Source organism: Rutidosis leptorrhynchoides, chromosome 9, assembly GCF_046630445.1.
Source record: "Rutidosis leptorrhynchoides isolate AG116_Rl617_1_P2 chromosome 9, CSIRO_AGI_Rlap_v1, whole genome shotgun sequence".
Classification (NCBI taxonomy): domain Eukaryota; kingdom Viridiplantae; phylum Streptophyta; class Magnoliopsida; order Asterales; family Asteraceae; genus Rutidosis; species Rutidosis leptorrhynchoides.
Window position 1 is genome coordinate 315716148 of NC_092341.1, and position 20163 is coordinate 315736310.

General features: G+C 35.8%; 1 protein-coding gene across 1 annotated transcript; it reads left to right on the plus strand.

Moving 5' to 3' along the window:
* The first annotated feature begins 3315 nt into the window (after positions 1 to 3315).
* LOC139869004 (caffeic acid 3-O-methyltransferase-like) lies at positions 3316 to 19410 on the plus strand. Its single transcript, XM_071857340.1, has 4 exons — positions 3316 to 3644; positions 13611 to 13921; positions 15183 to 15406; positions 19369 to 19410. The coding sequence occupies exons 1-4, from the start codon at positions 3316 to 3318 to the stop codon at positions 19408 to 19410; spliced, it is 906 nt and encodes a 301-aa protein (XP_071713441.1).
* Positions 19411 to 20163: the final 753 nt, after the last annotated feature.

Sequence of the window (20163 nt, forward strand, 5' to 3'; positions counted from 1 at the left end):
ACTATGCCACGCACCCCCGATCAACATGAAACTTGGCGAACATGCTTATATATGATTAAAAACCTCAAAAAAATTGTCGGATACCCGACCCGACCCCGTTGACTTTTTCGTTGACTTTGACCAAGTTTGACTTTAGTCAAAATTAACCAAACACTTATGCAATCGTTCTAACGTGCTTTTATACTTGATTCTTGCATGAAACTTAACAACGTGATTCACATGCTATATATTCGAGTCGTAACGAGCCATATGACTAATTGAACACATTTCGCCCGACCTTGTGTCGTAACCAGTTAATTGATACAACTTACTTGTTTAGGTCAAGGCTAAACAACTTTCATGCACACGTTTACTTTGTGAAGTACATTTATACTCGTGCACTCGAGGTGAGATCATAGTCCCATCTTTTCAACAACTTTTATACTTTTAAATCATGGGATGAGAAACATATACGTATCATACTTTTATGCTTTGAACACAAGTACGAAAACAAACATTCCACGTGCGAGTTAGAACAAAAAGCCTCAATTCAATTATCATTAGTTACACTTGCAGGGTGTAAACGTGAACTTATATTATGTGATCACATGGGCTTGACGAGCCTCATTCGGACGGTTCGCTACCGTTAGCGAATGAAATATATTTTCGAGTATAGTGTATGTTCTAACACTACGTAACAAGGTGGAAAACAGTTAAGTCTTGATAATTGGGTGCTCGCGATACAAACAACAACTTTTGGAATGCAAACGATTTGGATAATCAACGTTATGGAAATACAAAATCTTGTGGTTCAAAAGCAACGTTTACAAACACCTATGATTTCACCAACGTTTTTCGTTGATAGTTTTCTATATGTTTCTCAGGTTCATACTTGGCTACTTGATACATGCTTCCGCACACTTTGATTACTTGCTTGGAGTCAAGCATACATGCATACGCTAGCGATAGCACTTTTGGATTCATGCATACATACATACTTACGCTATTTATAGCAACCGTGATTTTAAACTAATTATGTCGCAAGTTATTTCATTTATACTTTATAACTTTTGTAAACTTAAACTTGTTGTCGAACCGTTCGGTAAACTAAACTTTGTAAGTCTTGTACGTTTCAAATGAATGCGACATAATTTTTGGTCAAACGCGTCTCATTTAGGGACTATGACCACGTAACAGGACCTAAGTTAACGATGCTGTCAATGACGATTTTTTCGGGTCGCTACACACCTCCTGTACTGATGGCCGACAGAGAACCGACCTTCAAAATGCTAGAGTTCTGCGGCTGTTGTTTGCTTGATGGGTGGGGACTGTCGTCCACCATGGCTTTTACTTTCTCGATTACTTGTCTCTCAACGTCCGCTGAGATCATTTTGGTGATCACCTCGATGTCATCTTGTGATGATCCGATTCCACTCGAACCACTGGTTTTGAGATCGAAATACTGAGATTCAGCCTTCTGTAGCCAGTGGGTGATTTCTCTAGTTGTTCACCTTCTTCACCGCCTGAAATGTGCATTTCATCATTCGATGTTTCGTCGGAGAGGATGTGAGCGATCGATTGCTTCTGGGGTTGCGGTTGTTCCACCGTTGGTGAAATTTCTTTGTCCAAGGTGTTTGGAACCACATCGGACGTTCCCTTCTTACTTGTATTGATCGATTGTTTTACCTCCAATAACTGTGCAAACCCCATTTGAAATCTGGCGTAAAACAAACGATTGGACTAACCTTACTCGATTCGATCAAATAAGTTAATATTTTAGATGTTGATGAGCTCGGATATAGACCAGAATCTTAATCGGAGCTGTATTCTCAGTTGAACAATGTTACAATATGGTTTCAGCAAAGTAACAGTACGTGTTTAGTGTGTTGTAATGAATGACCCATGGGATGTATTTATAGATGTTTTGAGGGAATGATGACGTCGCACATGTCCCTTTCATAATCGTAACAAACTTTTACTAGATTCGTGGGCTGACGTGGCACATGTCCCTTTCATTGACATAACAAACAAATCCTAACAAATTTTCCTAGATTTGTGGGCTGACGTGGCATACGATCCGTTCATGCGTTTGTTCCGGGACCATGTGTTTATTCCAAGACCAAATGCCTATTCTGAAACCATGCTTTGTTCCGTGACTGTGGGATTATTTCAGAATAGTGTGATTATTCCGGAATTGTTTGGTTATTCTGGAACGGTGTGATTATTCTGGAACGGTGTGATTATTCCGGAATGGTGTGATTATTCCGGAATGGTGAGCCTGATCCGTCTACAATGTGATGGATGGACAACACACATTTGTTTAGGTAAAAAGGTCTTACATATGAGTATTGCCCAATATTTATCTGGTACTTCTCCTATTCGGGTAAGGTTACAACTGGTTTACATGTTCGTTCGTAATATTTTTGTAGAGGTTATCGGGTGACCAGCGTATTTGGCTAAGTAGACCTTGATGTTGAAATATGATTCGTAACCTCTCGATGCTTCATATTCGGGTGAGCGGTGCCGGTACCCGACAAACTTGTCCGGGTAGAATGGGCTTATGTGAAGTCACGACCGACTTTTATTCAGGACATTTCTGTTAGAGTATTAGTATTGGCCCAGCCCGATTGCATTGTGGGCTCGGTTCATTAGGGTTTTACCAATTAAAATTTTGCTATGTAATATGTAAATACGCATATGTAATAAAGTAGTCCTCACGTGATTTCATTGTTCAACATGGTATCAGAGGGGTATGATCCCGAGACCTCCAAGAAGGGTATGATCACGAGACCTCCTAGAAGGATATAATCCCGAGACCTCCAAGACTCTATTCTGAGCTGCCCTGTCTAATCCTTATTCATTATCTCATATCTCATCTCATACTAAAAAAAATAAAATAATAAAAAAAATAAAAATAAAAAAGTAGTTGCATGTTGTCGCATGAACTACCATTCGGCTGTGAATATCATTATCAAATACTACCAATCATACAGCCGTCGTTGTTATTACCAATTCGTTAAATAAAAAATAAAAGTCAAGAACCACCGCCAATTGACACATGCCGGCTAACACAAAGCAATATTGTGTAAGACCCATTTTTTTTTCTATCGAGATGCACATGTCTGATGCACATGCCATATACTATACATCTGAGTTGATATGTAGTCGTGACTCGTGGCCCTTAATATCTCTATCTCTATAAATATCATCATATCACCTCACCATTCACAACAAAAGAAAGTATTATATATAGACACATTAGAGTTGTGTGATTGTGTGAATATGTCAAATGAAGATCACTTCGCTTATGCACTACAAATCTCTTCCTCCATAGCAATGACAATGATGCTTGACAGTGCAATCAAGCTTAAGGTCCTAGAGGCTATAGCTATGGCGGGACCCGATGCCAAACTCTCGGCTCACGAGATCGCAACTCGTTTGTCCATCTCTAACCAAGATGCCCCGGACAAGATTGATCGGATGCTTAGGTTACTCGCTAGCCATTCTGTTGTCACTTGCACTCAACAAGATCATCAATCAAAGCCAATTCGGATGTATGGACTCACTCCAGTTGCAAAATATTTTATCCCGAACGAAGATGGGTCGTCGTTAGGCCTTGGCCCGTCAGTATTGTTGGTTCATGACAAGGTGTTCGTTGATAGTTGGTAAGTTAAATCATGCATGTTAATTTGCTTTAAATTTGACATACGACGTTTTGTGCACAAAAATATTATTCGTATATAGAATACTATAAGGCACATTTTATCCACTTATATGACAAGTAATTTTTTCCATCTTTTCTTATCAAACAACTCACACTCTATAAAGATTTTTTTTTCTTTCTTTTTTTTCAAATATAGCATGAACCCATGACTTTATGATTAGAGGAGCACCGGGAGAGCCATAATTTGGTTAATGTAACTGATAGAAGAATGATTCGAGATAGTTAATATCTTTAATACAAAAGATTAAGAAGAGTGTTATAATTCAGTAGGCTTATAACTACTTTTAATGGTTATAAGAACAAAGAGAGAAAAAGAGAGAAGAAGGAGAGAAGAAATATTGATATTGATATTTCAAGAGAAATGGTGCACCTTAAATGGTTACCATACATGTCTATTTATAGTATAAAATATTACTATGCAAGAAATATAATAATAATAAAATTAACATCCAATCTAGATATTTTATAACACAATATAGATATTTTATAACACTCCCCCTTGGATGACAATTTTATTAGAGAATAACTAGTACTGCCTCGTTAAAAACCTTGCTAAAGAAAACCCATTGGGATAAAACTTTAGCTAAGGGAAAAAGAGTGCAGTATAGAGTTGACTCCCCCTCAAGTAGGCAACGCCTGAGTTGTTACATCTTCTGAACATGCCTCATGCCAATATTATGAACGTGTGTTCTGAAAATAGCAGTTGGCAGTACTTTGGTATAAAGATCAGCAGAGTTGTTGATTGAACGTATCTCATTTTAATCTGGTTGTCTTTTACGAGATCTTGAGTATATGAGAAGAATCTGAGGTTTTCATCTGAAACTGTATCATCTAAATCTTTTATGTACAAGTTTAGCCCCTGTGATTTGTCTACAGTCTCCTTCATGGTTTGCTCAAACCCTTGTTTCAATTCCTATTCCCTTGTAGTCTTTTCTGAGCCTTACCAATATACCATTCTTTTCCATCAAACTTATGACCGTTAAGACCGTCTATGGCTTTGGCGCCTCGTCAGTATTTATATTTTGTTCAGTCACTTTTGATACTCTTCTTTCATTTGTATTATGCAAGCTGCATTATCTTCATATATAGTTGTTGGTGAAGATAGTTGTTAGTCTTTTATAGCGTTCTAGTCCACAAGAATCAATAATGATTTGTGTCATTGATCTCAACCAAACACATTTTCGAGTAGTTTCATATAATGCAATCACTTCGTTATGATTTGATGATGTCGCAACAAGTGTTTGTTTTAAGAACGCCATGATTTTGTGGTACCTCCATTTAGGAATACATATCGAGTTTGAGATTTATCTTTATGAGGATTTGATGAATGACCTGTATATACATAATCAACCAAATCTTGTTTTGAAACGTTAGAATAAAATAATTTTAAATCAGCAGTTTCTCAAGGGTATCAAAATATGTGTTTGATCCCGCTCCATTGTCATTTGAGCTGAATCTTGCCAACAAATTAACTGCAAGAGAAATGTCAGGTCTTGTACAATCTATAAGATACATAAGAACCTCAATTGCACTAAAATATGGAACTTCCGATCTGTTAAGATTTTCATGATCTTCGCAGGGATGAAATAGATCAGTGTCAATATTGAGTGATCTAACAACAATGAGTTTGTCTTTAAAAAAAATGTTTTAAAATCTTTTCGGTATAAGTTGTTTGATGTACAAGTAAACCATTAGGCATATGCTCAATTTGCAATCCAAGGTAATACTTGGTTTTTTCAAGATCTTTCATTTCAAAATAATTCTTTAGAAGTTGAATGATTTCATAGATCTCTTTATTTGTTCATATGATGTTAAGAACATTGACATAAACAACTACGATCTCATATCCGAACATTGTTTTTATAAAACATACGTGCAAAATAAGTTTATATTTATACCCTTTTTTTTATCAAGTAGTCATTTAATCGGTTATACCACATACGTCCCGTTTGTATAAACCCACTTAGAAATCTTTGTGAATTAATGGAATATATTCCCTTGGGTTTTACATTAGATGCTTATGACACCTTAACTCTTTAGGTATATTCATATATATCATTATTAAGTGATCCATACAGATAAGTAGTAACAACATTCATGAGATGCATTTAAATAACTACCAGGTTGATTAAGTATCTAATAAGTAATTGTATCCATTACAGGAGGATAATTTTTCCTCCTAATTCATTTCTGGTCTTTGTGGGAAATATTGAGTTACAAGTCTAGTTTTGCCTTGTAACTTCATTTGCACATTTCTTTTCGGATAAAAATTCATTTGTATCCCATACGTTTCACATCTTTAAAAGTGATAACGATTGATCCGAAAACTTTTCTTTTATCGAGCGATTCTAATTCAGCTCTTATTGCTCCTTTCCATTGAGCTCAATCATGTCCATTTTGTATATTCAATGACAGATTTTAGTTCCAGATCATCATCTTTATTCATGATGTCATTGTAACATTATATGAAAATATCTCATAGAGATTTTAGTTTCATTTCGGTTCCATAATATTGCATAATTTATCGCAATTTTAGTATTTACATTTATCAATATCCTCTGCAGAAGGAATATTGATTTGTGGTTCTTCTTGAACACTTTCTCTTACCTCATTATCAGCTGATTTTCTTTTTCGAGGATTTTTATCTTCGGAACCAATTGATCTTCCACGTTTGATGCGTGGCAAAGACTCAACAGTGACATTATTGCCAGCTTTTGGAATTTCAGTTCGAGCTGGAGCATTTATCGCTGGTATATATGATTTAGTCACTTTTTTATATCTGTAAATGCATAAAGTAATTAATTTGCAAGTTCTTGCATATGCATTATTTTTTTGAACTTTCGTTTCACATTCTTTTGTGCGAGTTCAATATACCTTAATTGATGTTCACATCATGAAGCATCATTTTATTATTATTTTTTACTTCACCCCCCTAATCTAGGGAACAATGTTTTATTAAAATGACAATCAGCAAAACGTGTTGTAAAAACATCACCCATCATGGGTTCAGTATATCTTATGATTGAAGATGTTTTATATCCAAAATATATTACCATCTTTCTTTAAAAAAACATTTTATTGTGTTGTGGTGATACAATTGGAACATACACTGCACAACCAATGTTCTACGGTGAAAAATATTTGGCTCTTGGCCAAAATCAAGTAGTAAGTGAAAATATTTATGACTTCCACATGGTATAATGCGAATTAATGTCGCAGCATGTAAATTTACATGTCCACATATAAATATTGATAGTTTTGTACTCATTATCAATTGTCTAGTTATTAGCTGCAAGCGTTTATCTATTGATTTAGCTAAACCAATTTTGTGTATGCACATGAGCAACTGGATGTTCAACAACAATCACTGTAGATATATAATGATCATTAAATGCTTGAGATGTTAACTCACCAGCATTATCAAGTCTCATCCTTTTAATGGTGTAATCAGAATAATGTGTTCTCAATTTAATAATTTGTGCAAGAAACTTTGCAAATGCCATATTACGGCTTGATAACATACAAATATGAGACCATCCGCTAGATGCGTCTATTAGAACCATGAAATATCAAAATGGTTCACATGATGGATGAATTGGTTCATATATCTTACCTTGAATTCTTTCAAGAAATATTTGTGATTCTTTTTCACAATATACTTTTCATTAATCACCATATATGTTTTCCATTAATCACCATATGTGTTTTTTTTTTTTATAAATCACCATATGTGTTTTTTCATCATATATCCTTTTCACCATATATGCTTTTAATCATATGGTGTTTTTCACCATATGCGCTTTTAATCATATGAGCTGTGTTTTTCACCATATGCGCTTTTAATCATATGCGCTTTTCATCATATGCGATGTGCTTTTCATCATATTCGCTTTTTATCATATGCGCTGCGCTTTTCATCATATGCGCTTTTCATCATATGCGTTTTTCATCATATGCGCTTTTATAATATGCGCTTTTTATGTGAATAGTAAATTAATTAATTTCGTTTTACTATTCATATGAATTAATTTCGATTTACTATTTTGTTAATTGAGTAATATATATACATCATATACTTGTGACTCCGAAGGCTCAAATGAATTTGACCATATAGTTATATGTTGTACCTTGCACATTAATTTTCAGTAGAAGCTTTAGATGCATATTTTTTTTTTTCTTGATGAACTATTTGTTTCATATCTAGCTTAGGCAATTATTGTGAACATTTGGTCCCTATAAGAGCATTTATCTTTTAGACTTTTAGTTGATTCGTACTTGTCACAATTAGGGATAGCACCCGCGGGTCGTGGATGCAAATCCATTGGATCCATCACCCGTACCCGTGGATTTTTTTTTTAAATCAAATAACTGGAAATTTGGATTTTTTTTTTAAGAGACATCCAATTGAACCCTTGTTCGTTGAAACAATTTGACTATATTTTTACTCCCCATTATTAAACGGGCCATTTTGATGCACACTCTTAAAAAAATAATTTGTTTTTTAAGTTTTATTATTCAACCTCCTTTTTTCAACGGTCACGTTTTTAACAAAACATTTGACAAGTTTGGAAAAAAGTTTTTTATTGATTATCATCAAAAGTTTTCTATTGTCACTCTACTGGATGGATTTATGGCATACAACCAAAATTGCAACCCAACACTACATAAGAACAAAAAGGTTGTTTTTAATTAACATATGTATATGTGTTAAACTCGGAATAATAATAACTTATTTTAGAAAATTAACATAAGGCATGTTGAAATATTTTTGTCACATTTAGCTCATCAAGTCTAATACTTATCATTGATAGATTTTATCACGTCTAGGAGATGTTTACTTTTTTCTTGTATTAAGTCCTATACCTTTGTTTGGAAAAAAGTTTTTTTTTTTTACTTTGCTTTCCCCCTTTCTGTAAAACTCATTTAAACACTTTCTTTGTTTTTTTTTTTTAAAAAAAAAACTTCCTTTTTTTTTACGTTACCCGTAAATTATAAATATATAAAAAAAAACTTTTTGTTTAAATTTTTTTTCTAGTTTTTAAAAGGCCACTTGACCAATTTTTTAATTCTTTCACAACACCTGATATCGTGATCGTGACCTTTCACCAAAGCAAGAGATATTCTTGATAAACTAAATACGGACTCGTGTTTGAAATTGTCGGCCACAAAAAAAATTCATTTGATAAAAGTATATATTTTTTTTTTAGTTATAGAAGGAGACCACTTAATTTTCAATACTTCATTTTTGACAAAAAACTATTCCATTTTACCATCCTCTTTTTTTTCTTACTTTAACTTTTAAGATATACTTTTAATAAAAATACAAACTACTTTTTCTTATTTTAACTTTTAAGATTTACTTTTAATAAAAATACAAACTACTTTTTGTATTTTAACTTTTAAGATTTACTTTTAATAAAAGTACAAACTACTTTTTCTTATTTTAACTTTTAAGATTTACTTTTAATAAAAATACAAACTATTTTTTTATTTTAACTTTTAAAATTATAAATTTAAGAATAAACATTAGTATGCATGAAATAAATAATGATTAATTGCATAAGTAATCATAAATGTTAGATAACATATAAAGACCCCGTCGTATTCGTATTGATCGGAATTAATCTCGACCCATCGTACCGTGTTGTCAAATGACGTGTTGCGTACATAAAGTACCGTGTTGTCAAATGACGTGTTGCGTACAATCATGAGGTCTTATTAACATAAATATAAATGTTAGTGAAGTTAATAAAAGTTAGATTACAGAAAATATAATTCAGGTGGTATAACCGACCATATATAACTTAAATAACATAAATATAAATGTTAGTGAAGTTAGTAAAAGTTAGATTACAGAAATATAATTCAGGTGGTATAACCGACCATATATAACTTAAATAACATAAATATAAATGTTAGTGAAGTTAGTAAAAGTTAGATTACAGAAATATAATTCAGGTGGTATAACCGACCATATATAACTTAAATAACATAAATATAAATGTTAGTAGTCCAAAATTTGATATATTCGAGTCTGAAAATTATTAATAATTTCATACCTTGATTAGTGATTCGTGATCGTTTGAGATATCTTTTAATTACACTAAGCTTTTCGTGCTGATAACGTGTTATAATTCAGTAGGCTTATAACTACCTTTAATGGTTATAAGAACAAAGAGAGAAAAAGAGAGAAGAAGGAGAGAAGAAATATTGATATTGATATTTCAAGAGAAATGGTGCACCTTAAATGGTTACCATACATGTCTATTTATAGTATAAAATATTACTATGCAAGAAATATAATAATAATAAAATTAACATCCAATCTAGATATTTTATAACACAATATAGATATTTTATAACAAAGAGATTTTTTTGGGCTAATTAAACCAATATTCATTTATCATATATTTTCAAACAAAAAAGTGCATACATATTTATGTTACCAACAGTTACATGATAAATAATAAAGACAAAATTGCTCAAATCATCCCTTTGTTATACCGTTTTATCCTTTTTCATCCCTCCCAACTAAAAACTACTCAATTAATCCTTAAATTGATATTTTTGTCCCAAAATCATCCCTAACTGATGACTTAGGGTTTAACCCAATTAGGGTCTACACAATTAACTTGGGCCCCAAGTCAATTAACCCTAATTCTCATCTATAAATATGGGGCAAAACCTACATCAAGTTCACAATCTCCCAATCGCATACAACTCTTACTCTCTCAATGAAAGCACCACCTCATACGATCATTCGATCACACCGCAACGCCGCCACCGCAAGTCCGCAACGCACACGGCAGTTATCGCCGGATCTTCTCCACGATCGTCTTCACGATCGCAACTCTAGGGTTTTTACCTACGGGTCTTGTAGGGTTTTTTTCTCCCTTTGCCGTCGATAGGGTCCGACTATCGACCGGCGGGCAATTCGTTGGCCACCCTCCCGAGATCATCATCTCGGGTACGGGTTATTCACGGTAACCGGACCGGAGATCAACGACGTTGACGCCTAAAAAAACCCTTTGCATTGATGTTCGTGTGTAGGTCTTCCCTTGGAAAAAATATGCATGAACATTTGGCGCCATCCGTGGGACACGATGCATTATGTCTCGTGTTTCTACCGTCTATCGTTCGGTTTGAGAAGGTTTGTCTTTTCTTATTGAGCTTTTAATTCGTTATATGCGGTTTAAGTACATGAATATTTAGCGCAGATGTTCGCGCGCTTGCGCAACTGTCCACGCGCTTTTGTCCAGGTTACGCACACTTTGTGCACAGTTGTCCGCGACTTTAGACGCAATTTTCATGCGGTTTTACGCATGGTAGTTCACGCGGTTTCCCTACGCACTCTGCATGCGGTTCTTTGCGCATCTGTTCGTGGGTTTACGCACAGTTGTTTGCGCAGGCTCATGTGAACTTATTTTTCGCAGCATAATGAGAAGTTCGATACGATACTTGACAAAAATATCATACCGAACTTGGGGGACTTGATGACTTAGGGTTTAGCCCAATTAGGGTCTACAAACAATTAACTTGGGCCCCAAGTCAATTAACCCTAATTCTCATCTATAAATATGGGGCAAAACCTACATCAAGTTCACAATCTCCCAATCGCATACAACTCTTACTCTCTCAATGAAAGCACCACCTCATACGATCATTCGATCACACCGCAACGCCGCCACCGCAAGTCCGCAACGCACACGGCAGTTATCGCCGGATCTTCTTCACGATCGTCTTCACGATCGCAACTCTAGGGTTTTTACCTACGGGTCTTGTAGGGTTTTTTCTCCCTTTGCCGTCGATAGGGTCCGACTATCGACCGGCGGGCAATTCGTTGGCCACCCTCCCAAGATCATCATCTCGGGTACGGGTTATTCACGGTAACCGGACCGGAGATCAACGACATTGACGCCTAAAAAAACCCTTTCGCATTGATGTCCGTGCGTAGGTTTTCCCTTGGAAAAAATATGCATGAACACTAACCCAAACAATTGTTAAGTATCTGTTAAGTTCCACCAGATCATGTGATTTGTATGTAAGGTTAATTTAGTCATTTTGCCATTTAGTCATTTTGCCATCCCCTCTTCTTTATCTTGTACGTGACTTCATCTCTACCACTTATACATCTATCTCTACCACTTATACATCTACATGTCTCTGTTTATATCCATTTTCACCATCAAAATCACCATTCACATACAAAAACCAAATATAAAACATACAAATACCAAATATAAATCAATCACTAACACCAAAAGATTCATAATTTTTCTTTATCTTGAAACTTCAAACCCATTTTTAACAGATCTATTAAAGTTTCAAACCTTTTATAACAGATCTAATATTTTAAAAACTTTTCATATTTTTGTGTTTTCTCTTCAATTTTAATTATCCTATTTAATAAATATTATATTGCACATTAGTTAATCAATGGGTATTCTGTGTAATTACAAACAAACAAACAAGAATGACATAAAAATCGATTCAACCTTTGCACATTCCACGCATTTGACGATCGTTACGCGCACCAATTGTTTAAGGAAATAAGTTGAGCGAGATGAGTTAATATATTGAATGAATTTACTTAAACCGAAGCATTTATGGTCGGTCTTCACAGTCGTGTTTTTAATTCAGAGTTTGGGTTTTGATTTGGAAAACTTATGTACAGTACTAATTTGTAGTTGCGATTTGGAGTTGGGTTTTTGATTTGGAAAACACATGTGTTCCTTACTGGATTTTCGAGGTTTCATGAGTTAAAATTAGGATAACAAGAATTAATATTTACTACAGTCATTTTATTGTTTGGATTTTCATTTTGGAATGATTTTATTGTTTAGATTTTCATTTTAGATAACCACGTTCAACCGAAGATTCTAAGTGAAATATTCACGTCATTAGCAGTTTAACACCAGATCAACTAGAATTTGCCATGTTCCTCAATAATATGGATTGCAACATGAGTGAAAGTTCTGATAGGTTTTAGAATTTTTGATTTAAAGAAAAACAAATCACATGACCTGCACATGGGTGGAACTTAACAGATATTTAACAATCGTTAGAGTTAGGGATGAGTTTGGGATGAAAATATCAATTTAAGGACTAATTGAGCAGTTTTTAATAATGAGGGATGAAATCAGATAAAAGGATATAACACAGGGATAACTTGCGCAATTTTGTCAATAATAAACTACTATTCCCCGTTTCAGTTTTAAGTTATTGGTTGATTTATTTTCATAACTTTGATTGTAAATAATTTTTTTATGCTACAAAATGAAAACATATATAAAATTTAAATTATTCCTATCTACTTCGTCATATATATATTTATATAATTAAAAAAATATTTTACATTTAAAGTTAAAATTAAGAAAAAATAAAATCAAGAACTATTAAATTAAGAGGAATGGAGTAGTAATATATTAAGTCGCAATATGCACTAAATGTAATGGAAATATGCATAACCCACCTAAACACAAATCCAACACACAAATCCACTTCAGATTATCCTCAACTGATAACACTATCTGAAAACATAGATCAAGTGCATACATGAATGCACGTGGAACCCATTTCTTCCATATTAGTCAAATGGTCATGGATGAAACCCATTTCTTCTACGTATCACAGACCCACGTGATCCATGTTCGTATCAGCAACATTCTATGTTTTTTTGTAACTATATTAAATAATTAAAATGGATAAGGTTCCCTAGCTAGACTATCCGAGAAGAGGAATTATTTTTACTCTGCTGTATGTAGTTTAATCGAATTTTTCTTGTCACCGTTTCCGACAATATGTTATTATGCTATAATATAACTAGAAATCAATTTTTTGATATTTCGAAGTGTGAATAGATCGATCAATAATCTGATGTTGCATATGTTTCATATAACTAAACAAGGTTTGCATTTAAGGATTCAGTTATGGAAGGAGGTGTACCGTTTAACAAGGTACATGGAACACACTTGTATGAATATCCATCTTTAGATTCGAGGTTCAACGATGTATTCAACACTGCCATGGATAGTTATACTGTGATTGCCATGACCGGAATTCTTGAATGCTACCATGGTTTCAAGGAGCTTAAAAGTGTTGTCGATGTAGCCGGTGGCCTTGGAATCAATATCAATATGATCGTATCTAAATATCCCACAATTAAGGGAATCAATTTCGATCAGCCTCATGTCATTCGTAACGCTCCACATTATCATGGTATATGGTGTATCCTATTGTATACACGCATAAAAGGCACAATGGTTGCATAAAAGTAACATCAGGAAGACTGGAAACAACAGTTTTGTGGAATTATCCGTCCAGCGTTCTCTGCTGTACAGGTTGCTCCGTCATGCGTAAACCCTGAAGGCCGCCTAGCGCGTAAGCCCTGGACGGAGAACGCCACTTTCAGCATAAATTTCGGATCACAAGTAACAGAACGTATCATCAACTGACACGTGTCCCCGAACAATCCGGTGGATCTGACACTATAAATAGACCCCTTGAGTCTTCATTTTACAGAGTTCAGACATTCTGACAAATTTGAGAGCAGAGACTTCACCTCTCTCTCTCTAGCACTTTCTCTCACTAGAAGTCATCCGACTAGCAATTTTACGCTCTACGGACGACAGATTGATTAAGCCACCCCACAAGTTTCTATACTTGTGAACCGGGTCTGCAGGGATTATTTCCCAATGGCAAACATCAATCGGCAACACTCGCCCACCTAAAGCTAGATTACTTCTAATATCGTGTTGGCACACTAAGCCTTATCTCATAAGAAAATAGGTGTTAACAATGGCGCCATCCATTATTAAGATGAATCATCTCACCAACACTGATAAAGACGGCGAGGATAATGAATTGGTACCCATAGAAGTAGGCATGATACATCCATGGAAAGCTGGACAACGGAGGAAGGCAGAAGTGTTAGAAGATTGGGAAGAGCAATTAATATCATTTCCTTCTATGTTCAACACAAATCCATCCGATGGTCCAGTGGTTATAGAAGCGCGAGTTTCTAATTGCTTAATACGCAACATTTATACTGACACAGGAGCTGGAGCAGACATTATGTATGAACATTGCTTCATACAGCTTCCCAAAGATGTACAAGAAAAAATGAAGGAAACATATGTGCCGTTAGCAAGTTTTACAAGTGAACCGTCTTGGTCTGAAGGAAGTATTCTGCTTGAAGTAACATTGGGCAAGCCACCTCTGAGACGCACAGCCAACATTGAGTTCCTGGTGGTTAAAGCAAATTCACAGTACAACATAATTTTGGAAAGAACTGCTTTAATGATGTTTGGAGCTGTAACATCAACTGTACATGGCATGATGAAGTTTCCAACGCCAGGCAGAGTAGCAACGTTATATGCAGAACGGCAGAAGTCAATTGAGTGTTCTCAAGTAACAAAAGCAATAGTTAAGCCAATAATACATGATGACGGGTCAATCTCGCCAAATCCACAATTTTCAGATCAAAAAATCATAATTGGGCATACATTGTCCGCCGAATGCAAAGAAAAATTGTACACCATTTTGGCAGCAAACTTAGACATCTTTGCATGGCAACCGTCTGATATGACCGGTGTTCCAAGGGAAGTTGCAGAACATAGATTAAATGTGAATCCTAACATACATCCTGTTTGTCAAAAGAAGCGGGGCATGGCGCCAGAAAGAAGTAAATTCCTCCGTGATGAGGTACGTAGTTTGGTAGATGCTGGAATCCTGCGAGAAGTTAAATATCAAACGTGGGTGGCCAATCCAGTCATGGTTAGGAAGCCGGACAACTCATGGCGGATGTGTGTGGATTTTCACAGATATCAATAAAGCATGCCCAAAGGATAATTATCCTTTACCTGAAATTGATTGGAAGGTTGAATCATTGGCAGGATATCGATTTAAATGTTTCCTAGATGCAGCTAAGGGATATCATCAAATACCAATGGCTTTAAAAGATGAAGACAAAATGGCTTTTCACACTACGGAAGGCATATTCTGTTACATGAAAATGCCTTTTGGTTTAAAGAATGCAGGAGCAACATATCAACGACTTATTGATATGGCGTTTAAGGATCAAATTGGGCGTAATTTAGAAGCTTATGTTGATGACATTGTCATCAAAAGTGATACTGAAGAGAAGATGTTGCGAGATATACAAGAGACTTTTGCATCTCTACGAAAAATCAATATGAAATTAAATCCCAAGAAGTGCATGTTTGGTGTAGAAGAGGAAAAATTCTTAGGTCATATTATCACAGAACGTGGTATTAAAGCTAATCCTAAGAAAATTCAAGCAATTGAAGACATGAAGTCGCCAACTAGCAAGAAAGATGTTCAATGATTGCATGGATGTCTAGCAGCATTAACAAGGTTCTTGTCCAGAGCAGCTGAAAAGTCGCTTCCATTCATGAAGGTGTTAAAAGGCTGTTTAAATAAAAAAGATTTTGTGTGGACGGCGAAAGTCGAAAATGCATTCCAAGAGGTCAAGCAGTTGCTAAAAACGTTACCTACATTAACAGCACCAAAAGAAGGGGAAACCTTAATTTTGTACTTAGCTGTCTCAAAAGAAGCGATAAGTTCTGTCTTAATCGCAGAACGGAATGACGTGCAAATGCCTATATATTTTGTTAGCAAAGTGTTACAGCTTAGTGAAACAAATTATCCACCACTTCACCGCATGGTTTATGCCCTTGTGCATACTGCACGGCGTTTACGAAGATATTTTCAAGGTCATCCTATCTTAGTGTTAACAGATCAACCGTTGAAGCAAATACTCCGACGTCCAGAATCATCTGGCCGTTTATCCAAATGGGCCATCGAGTTGGGGGAGTATGAAATCAATTTTCTCCCCGGAATGCAGTTAAAGGACAAATTTTGCAGATTTCCTCTTGGAAACAAATGAAAAAGTAGAGTATGACAACAAAATGGCACCACAACAGCATGTGTGGGAGTTACACACTGATGGAGCATCCAGTGAAGAGGGAACAGGTGCAGGACTAGTTTTAACAAGTCCAGACGGAGAAAAGTATACTTATGCATTGAAATTTTGTTTTTATGCTTCAAACAATGAAGCAGAACATGAGGCATTACTCTCCGGCCTCCGCATAGCGGTAGAAATGGGCATAACAAATTTACGAGCATATGTTGATTCTCAAATCGTCACCCAGCAGGTTAATGGAACGTTTGATGCAAGGGATACATCCATGAGGAAATATGTAAAGTTGGTGGAGGCAATTTCAAAGAAATTTGATAACCTTGAAGTCGTGCGAATCCCTCAAAATAAGAACAAAAAGCTGACGTCTTGAGCAAGTTAGCTACTTTAACCTTTGATCATTTGCACAAACGAGTGTTGGTTGAAGAGCTTAAGGAGAAATCAATACATGAAAAACCAATTATGGCAATAGTTGAAGGTGCTAAGGAAACTTGGATGACTCCATATTTGAGATATTTGCATGACGGATGGTTACTTGTTGATAAGGCGGAAGCAAGAAGAATAAGAGTGACAGCACCAATGTATGAAATTATTAATGGTGTCCTTTATCGAAAATCTTACAATGGTCCGTTGTTAAGGTGTTTAACCGATGATGAAGCATTAAAGGTGGTCAAAGAAATGCACGAAGGAGTTTGTTCTCAACACTCCGGCTTCCGTACTGTGGCATCACGGATCATGCGACAAGGGTATTTTTGGCCTTCCCTTTATCGAGATGTTGCAGAAATCATAAAAACATGTGAGAATTGTCAGAGGCATGGTACTATTCAGCGTCTTCCAAAGTATGACTTGATACCAGTGTCATCCGCTTGGCCGTTCTGCAAGTGGGCTATCGATATTGTGGGGCCATTCAATAGAAGCACTGGTAATGCTAAGTTCTTGGTGGTAGCAATTGATTTTTTCACGAAATGGGTTGAAGCAAAGGCTTTAGCAAAGATCACAGGAGAAAATGTCAAGAAGTTTGTCTGGCATGATATCGTGTGCTGTTATGGGGTGCCAAATGAAATAGTCAGTGATAACGGCAAGCAATTTGCAGAAAATCCATTTCGGAGTTAGTGTGAAGAGCTGGGCATAAAGCAAAACATTACATCTGTTGCTCATCCTCAAGCGAATGGACAAGTGGAGGTTACCAACAAAGAAATCATTGCTGGCATTAAGGCACGGTTGGGATTGAGTCAAACTGGATGGGTGGACGAGCTTCCAAATGTGTTGTGGGCACACCGGACAACGTCAAAGCGGAGCACGGGGGAAACACCTTTCAGTCTAGTGTATGGTACAGAGGCAGTAATACCGGCCGAAATATGTGTGCCAACGCAACGCATTATGGCATTTGATGTTGAGACTAATTCTGAAGCATTAAGGGAGAATCTCAACTTGTTGGAGGAAAGAAGGTTGATGGCCGCCATCCGGCAAGCAGATCACAAGCATAAAATGGCAAAATATTACAACAAGAAAGTGCAGCATGTGCAATTTGAAGTAGGTGATCTGGTGCTACGTGATAATGAGGCAAGCAGGCAAATCAAATTTGAAAAGCTAGCCCAAAAATGGGAAAGACCTTGTAAGGTCACAAAAGTAAATCAGAATGGATCATACATGCTTGATGCGCCTTCCGGCGAGCAATCCGAAAGAGCTTGGAATGCAATGAATTTAAAGAAATTTTACGCGTAGCACTATATGCATGAACAGCTTGATCAACTGTCAAATGCATGAGATACAGTCATAAATGTAAAAATTTCTTTAAGAATATGAATAATAGCAATTATTCTTATGGCAATATTTTACATAAATTTTATCCGGCTAAGGATTTTTTAGCCCATGTGTCACATAGCTGTGTGTCAACCCTACCCGCAGAAAAAAAGATAGCCTTTCGGTGGTAGAAGTGCTATCATACTCAAAATGGTTGTATCGATAGTGAGACATGTAGAATTCACTAAAGCATCGAAGCGATGAAACGAATCTACAAAAAATGTCATGACACAACTTATATGCACAAAATGCAGAGCAAAACGGATAATGGACCATGGCGTCCAGCACAATATTTAAAGGCGAAAATAATTCATAACTTTTCCTCACGAGTTTCATGACGGAAAGTGTATAACGGACAATATAATTTCAATGTTTACAAGCATAACGGTTGCAAAGTGCAATATCAATATCTTGTGCATTCTTCACTCCAAAAATCTTACTAAATTACAGCACCTTTCTAATAATTACAACCAAGTACAATATTAAATGTTATGCAAAGCATATGTATATAAACATAGTATTTCATTCATCTTGAGGAGTATAATTCATTACATCGTCTATTGTTACATTTGGTTTTTTATAAAGATTTTCAAGATCAGCAAACTTCATATTTTCTATCAGTGCACCAGCTGCATCAGCTTCTTTCATGGCGTTTTCATTAATCTTCGATGTAATAACAACAGGCATTGGATTTGGCAATTCTGGCAGTTTTCTTTTCATAAAGTTGAAAAAACTTAGTCGTTCAGCAGACTTCGCAAGACGGACGAACTCGCGTATCCTGTGAGACAGAGCTTGACAATTAAAGATACGCTCTACAAGGGCAGGGATCCCAGCTATCATACGTCTTTCATTATCCTCTTTAGTTTTAAGCTGTTCTTTCAGCGCGTTATTCTGCTCAAGTATTTTTTTCATTCTCCTTTACTAGTTCATCAATTTTGCTCAAGTGTTGCTTTTCTCTGGAGGATAGTTCTTTGACTTATTCCTTATACTCCACCCTCTGTTTGTTGCTATTATCATAAAGCCTCTTCATCGTATCATATTCCCTCTTTAAGGATGTAGCTACTTGTTCAGTCTTGGCTACCTTTTATTTTTCAGCAGATAGTTCCTTATTTGTGGTGATTTCATTGCTTTGCAACTCAGATAGGCATTGAAGGTCATTTAACCCAGAAGCAATGTTAAGAATGATATTTTGTGCCTTATCCTTCTTAGCATCTGCATCAGATAGGCTGCTAAAAAATTGGGCTAGTGAAGGACACACCATGGCGTTCAAAAAATTCATGAAATCCTCGTAAGAGTGTGGTGGTCCCTTTAAAAAGGAGGAAAGTATATTTGTATCAAGATTGGGAAGCATAATTTGTTTCTGAGAAGAACTAGTCCCAGCTCCTTGTTGAGCGGATGACGGAGGATTTTGACCAGTTCTTCTTCTCTTGGCGGAAGGTAGAAGAGTCACTAATGTAGTGTCTTGGCGTGATGCGCTAGCTGTTGGAGATAAAGGGAAATTGTTACTTATAAAAGATTTCCAATATGCTTCACAAGATTTCAAGGGTGGCATAATGTATAAAGAAGGGTCTGGATTATAAAATCCACCAGTACTGGGCCTAAAAGAAAACAAATATAGGTTGTGGTCTGGTATTTTACTAAATTCAGTGTTATCATTCTCATTACCCGAGGCACGACGTTCCCTAGAAGCAACTCGGTTCATACCTATGTCTTCTACTTC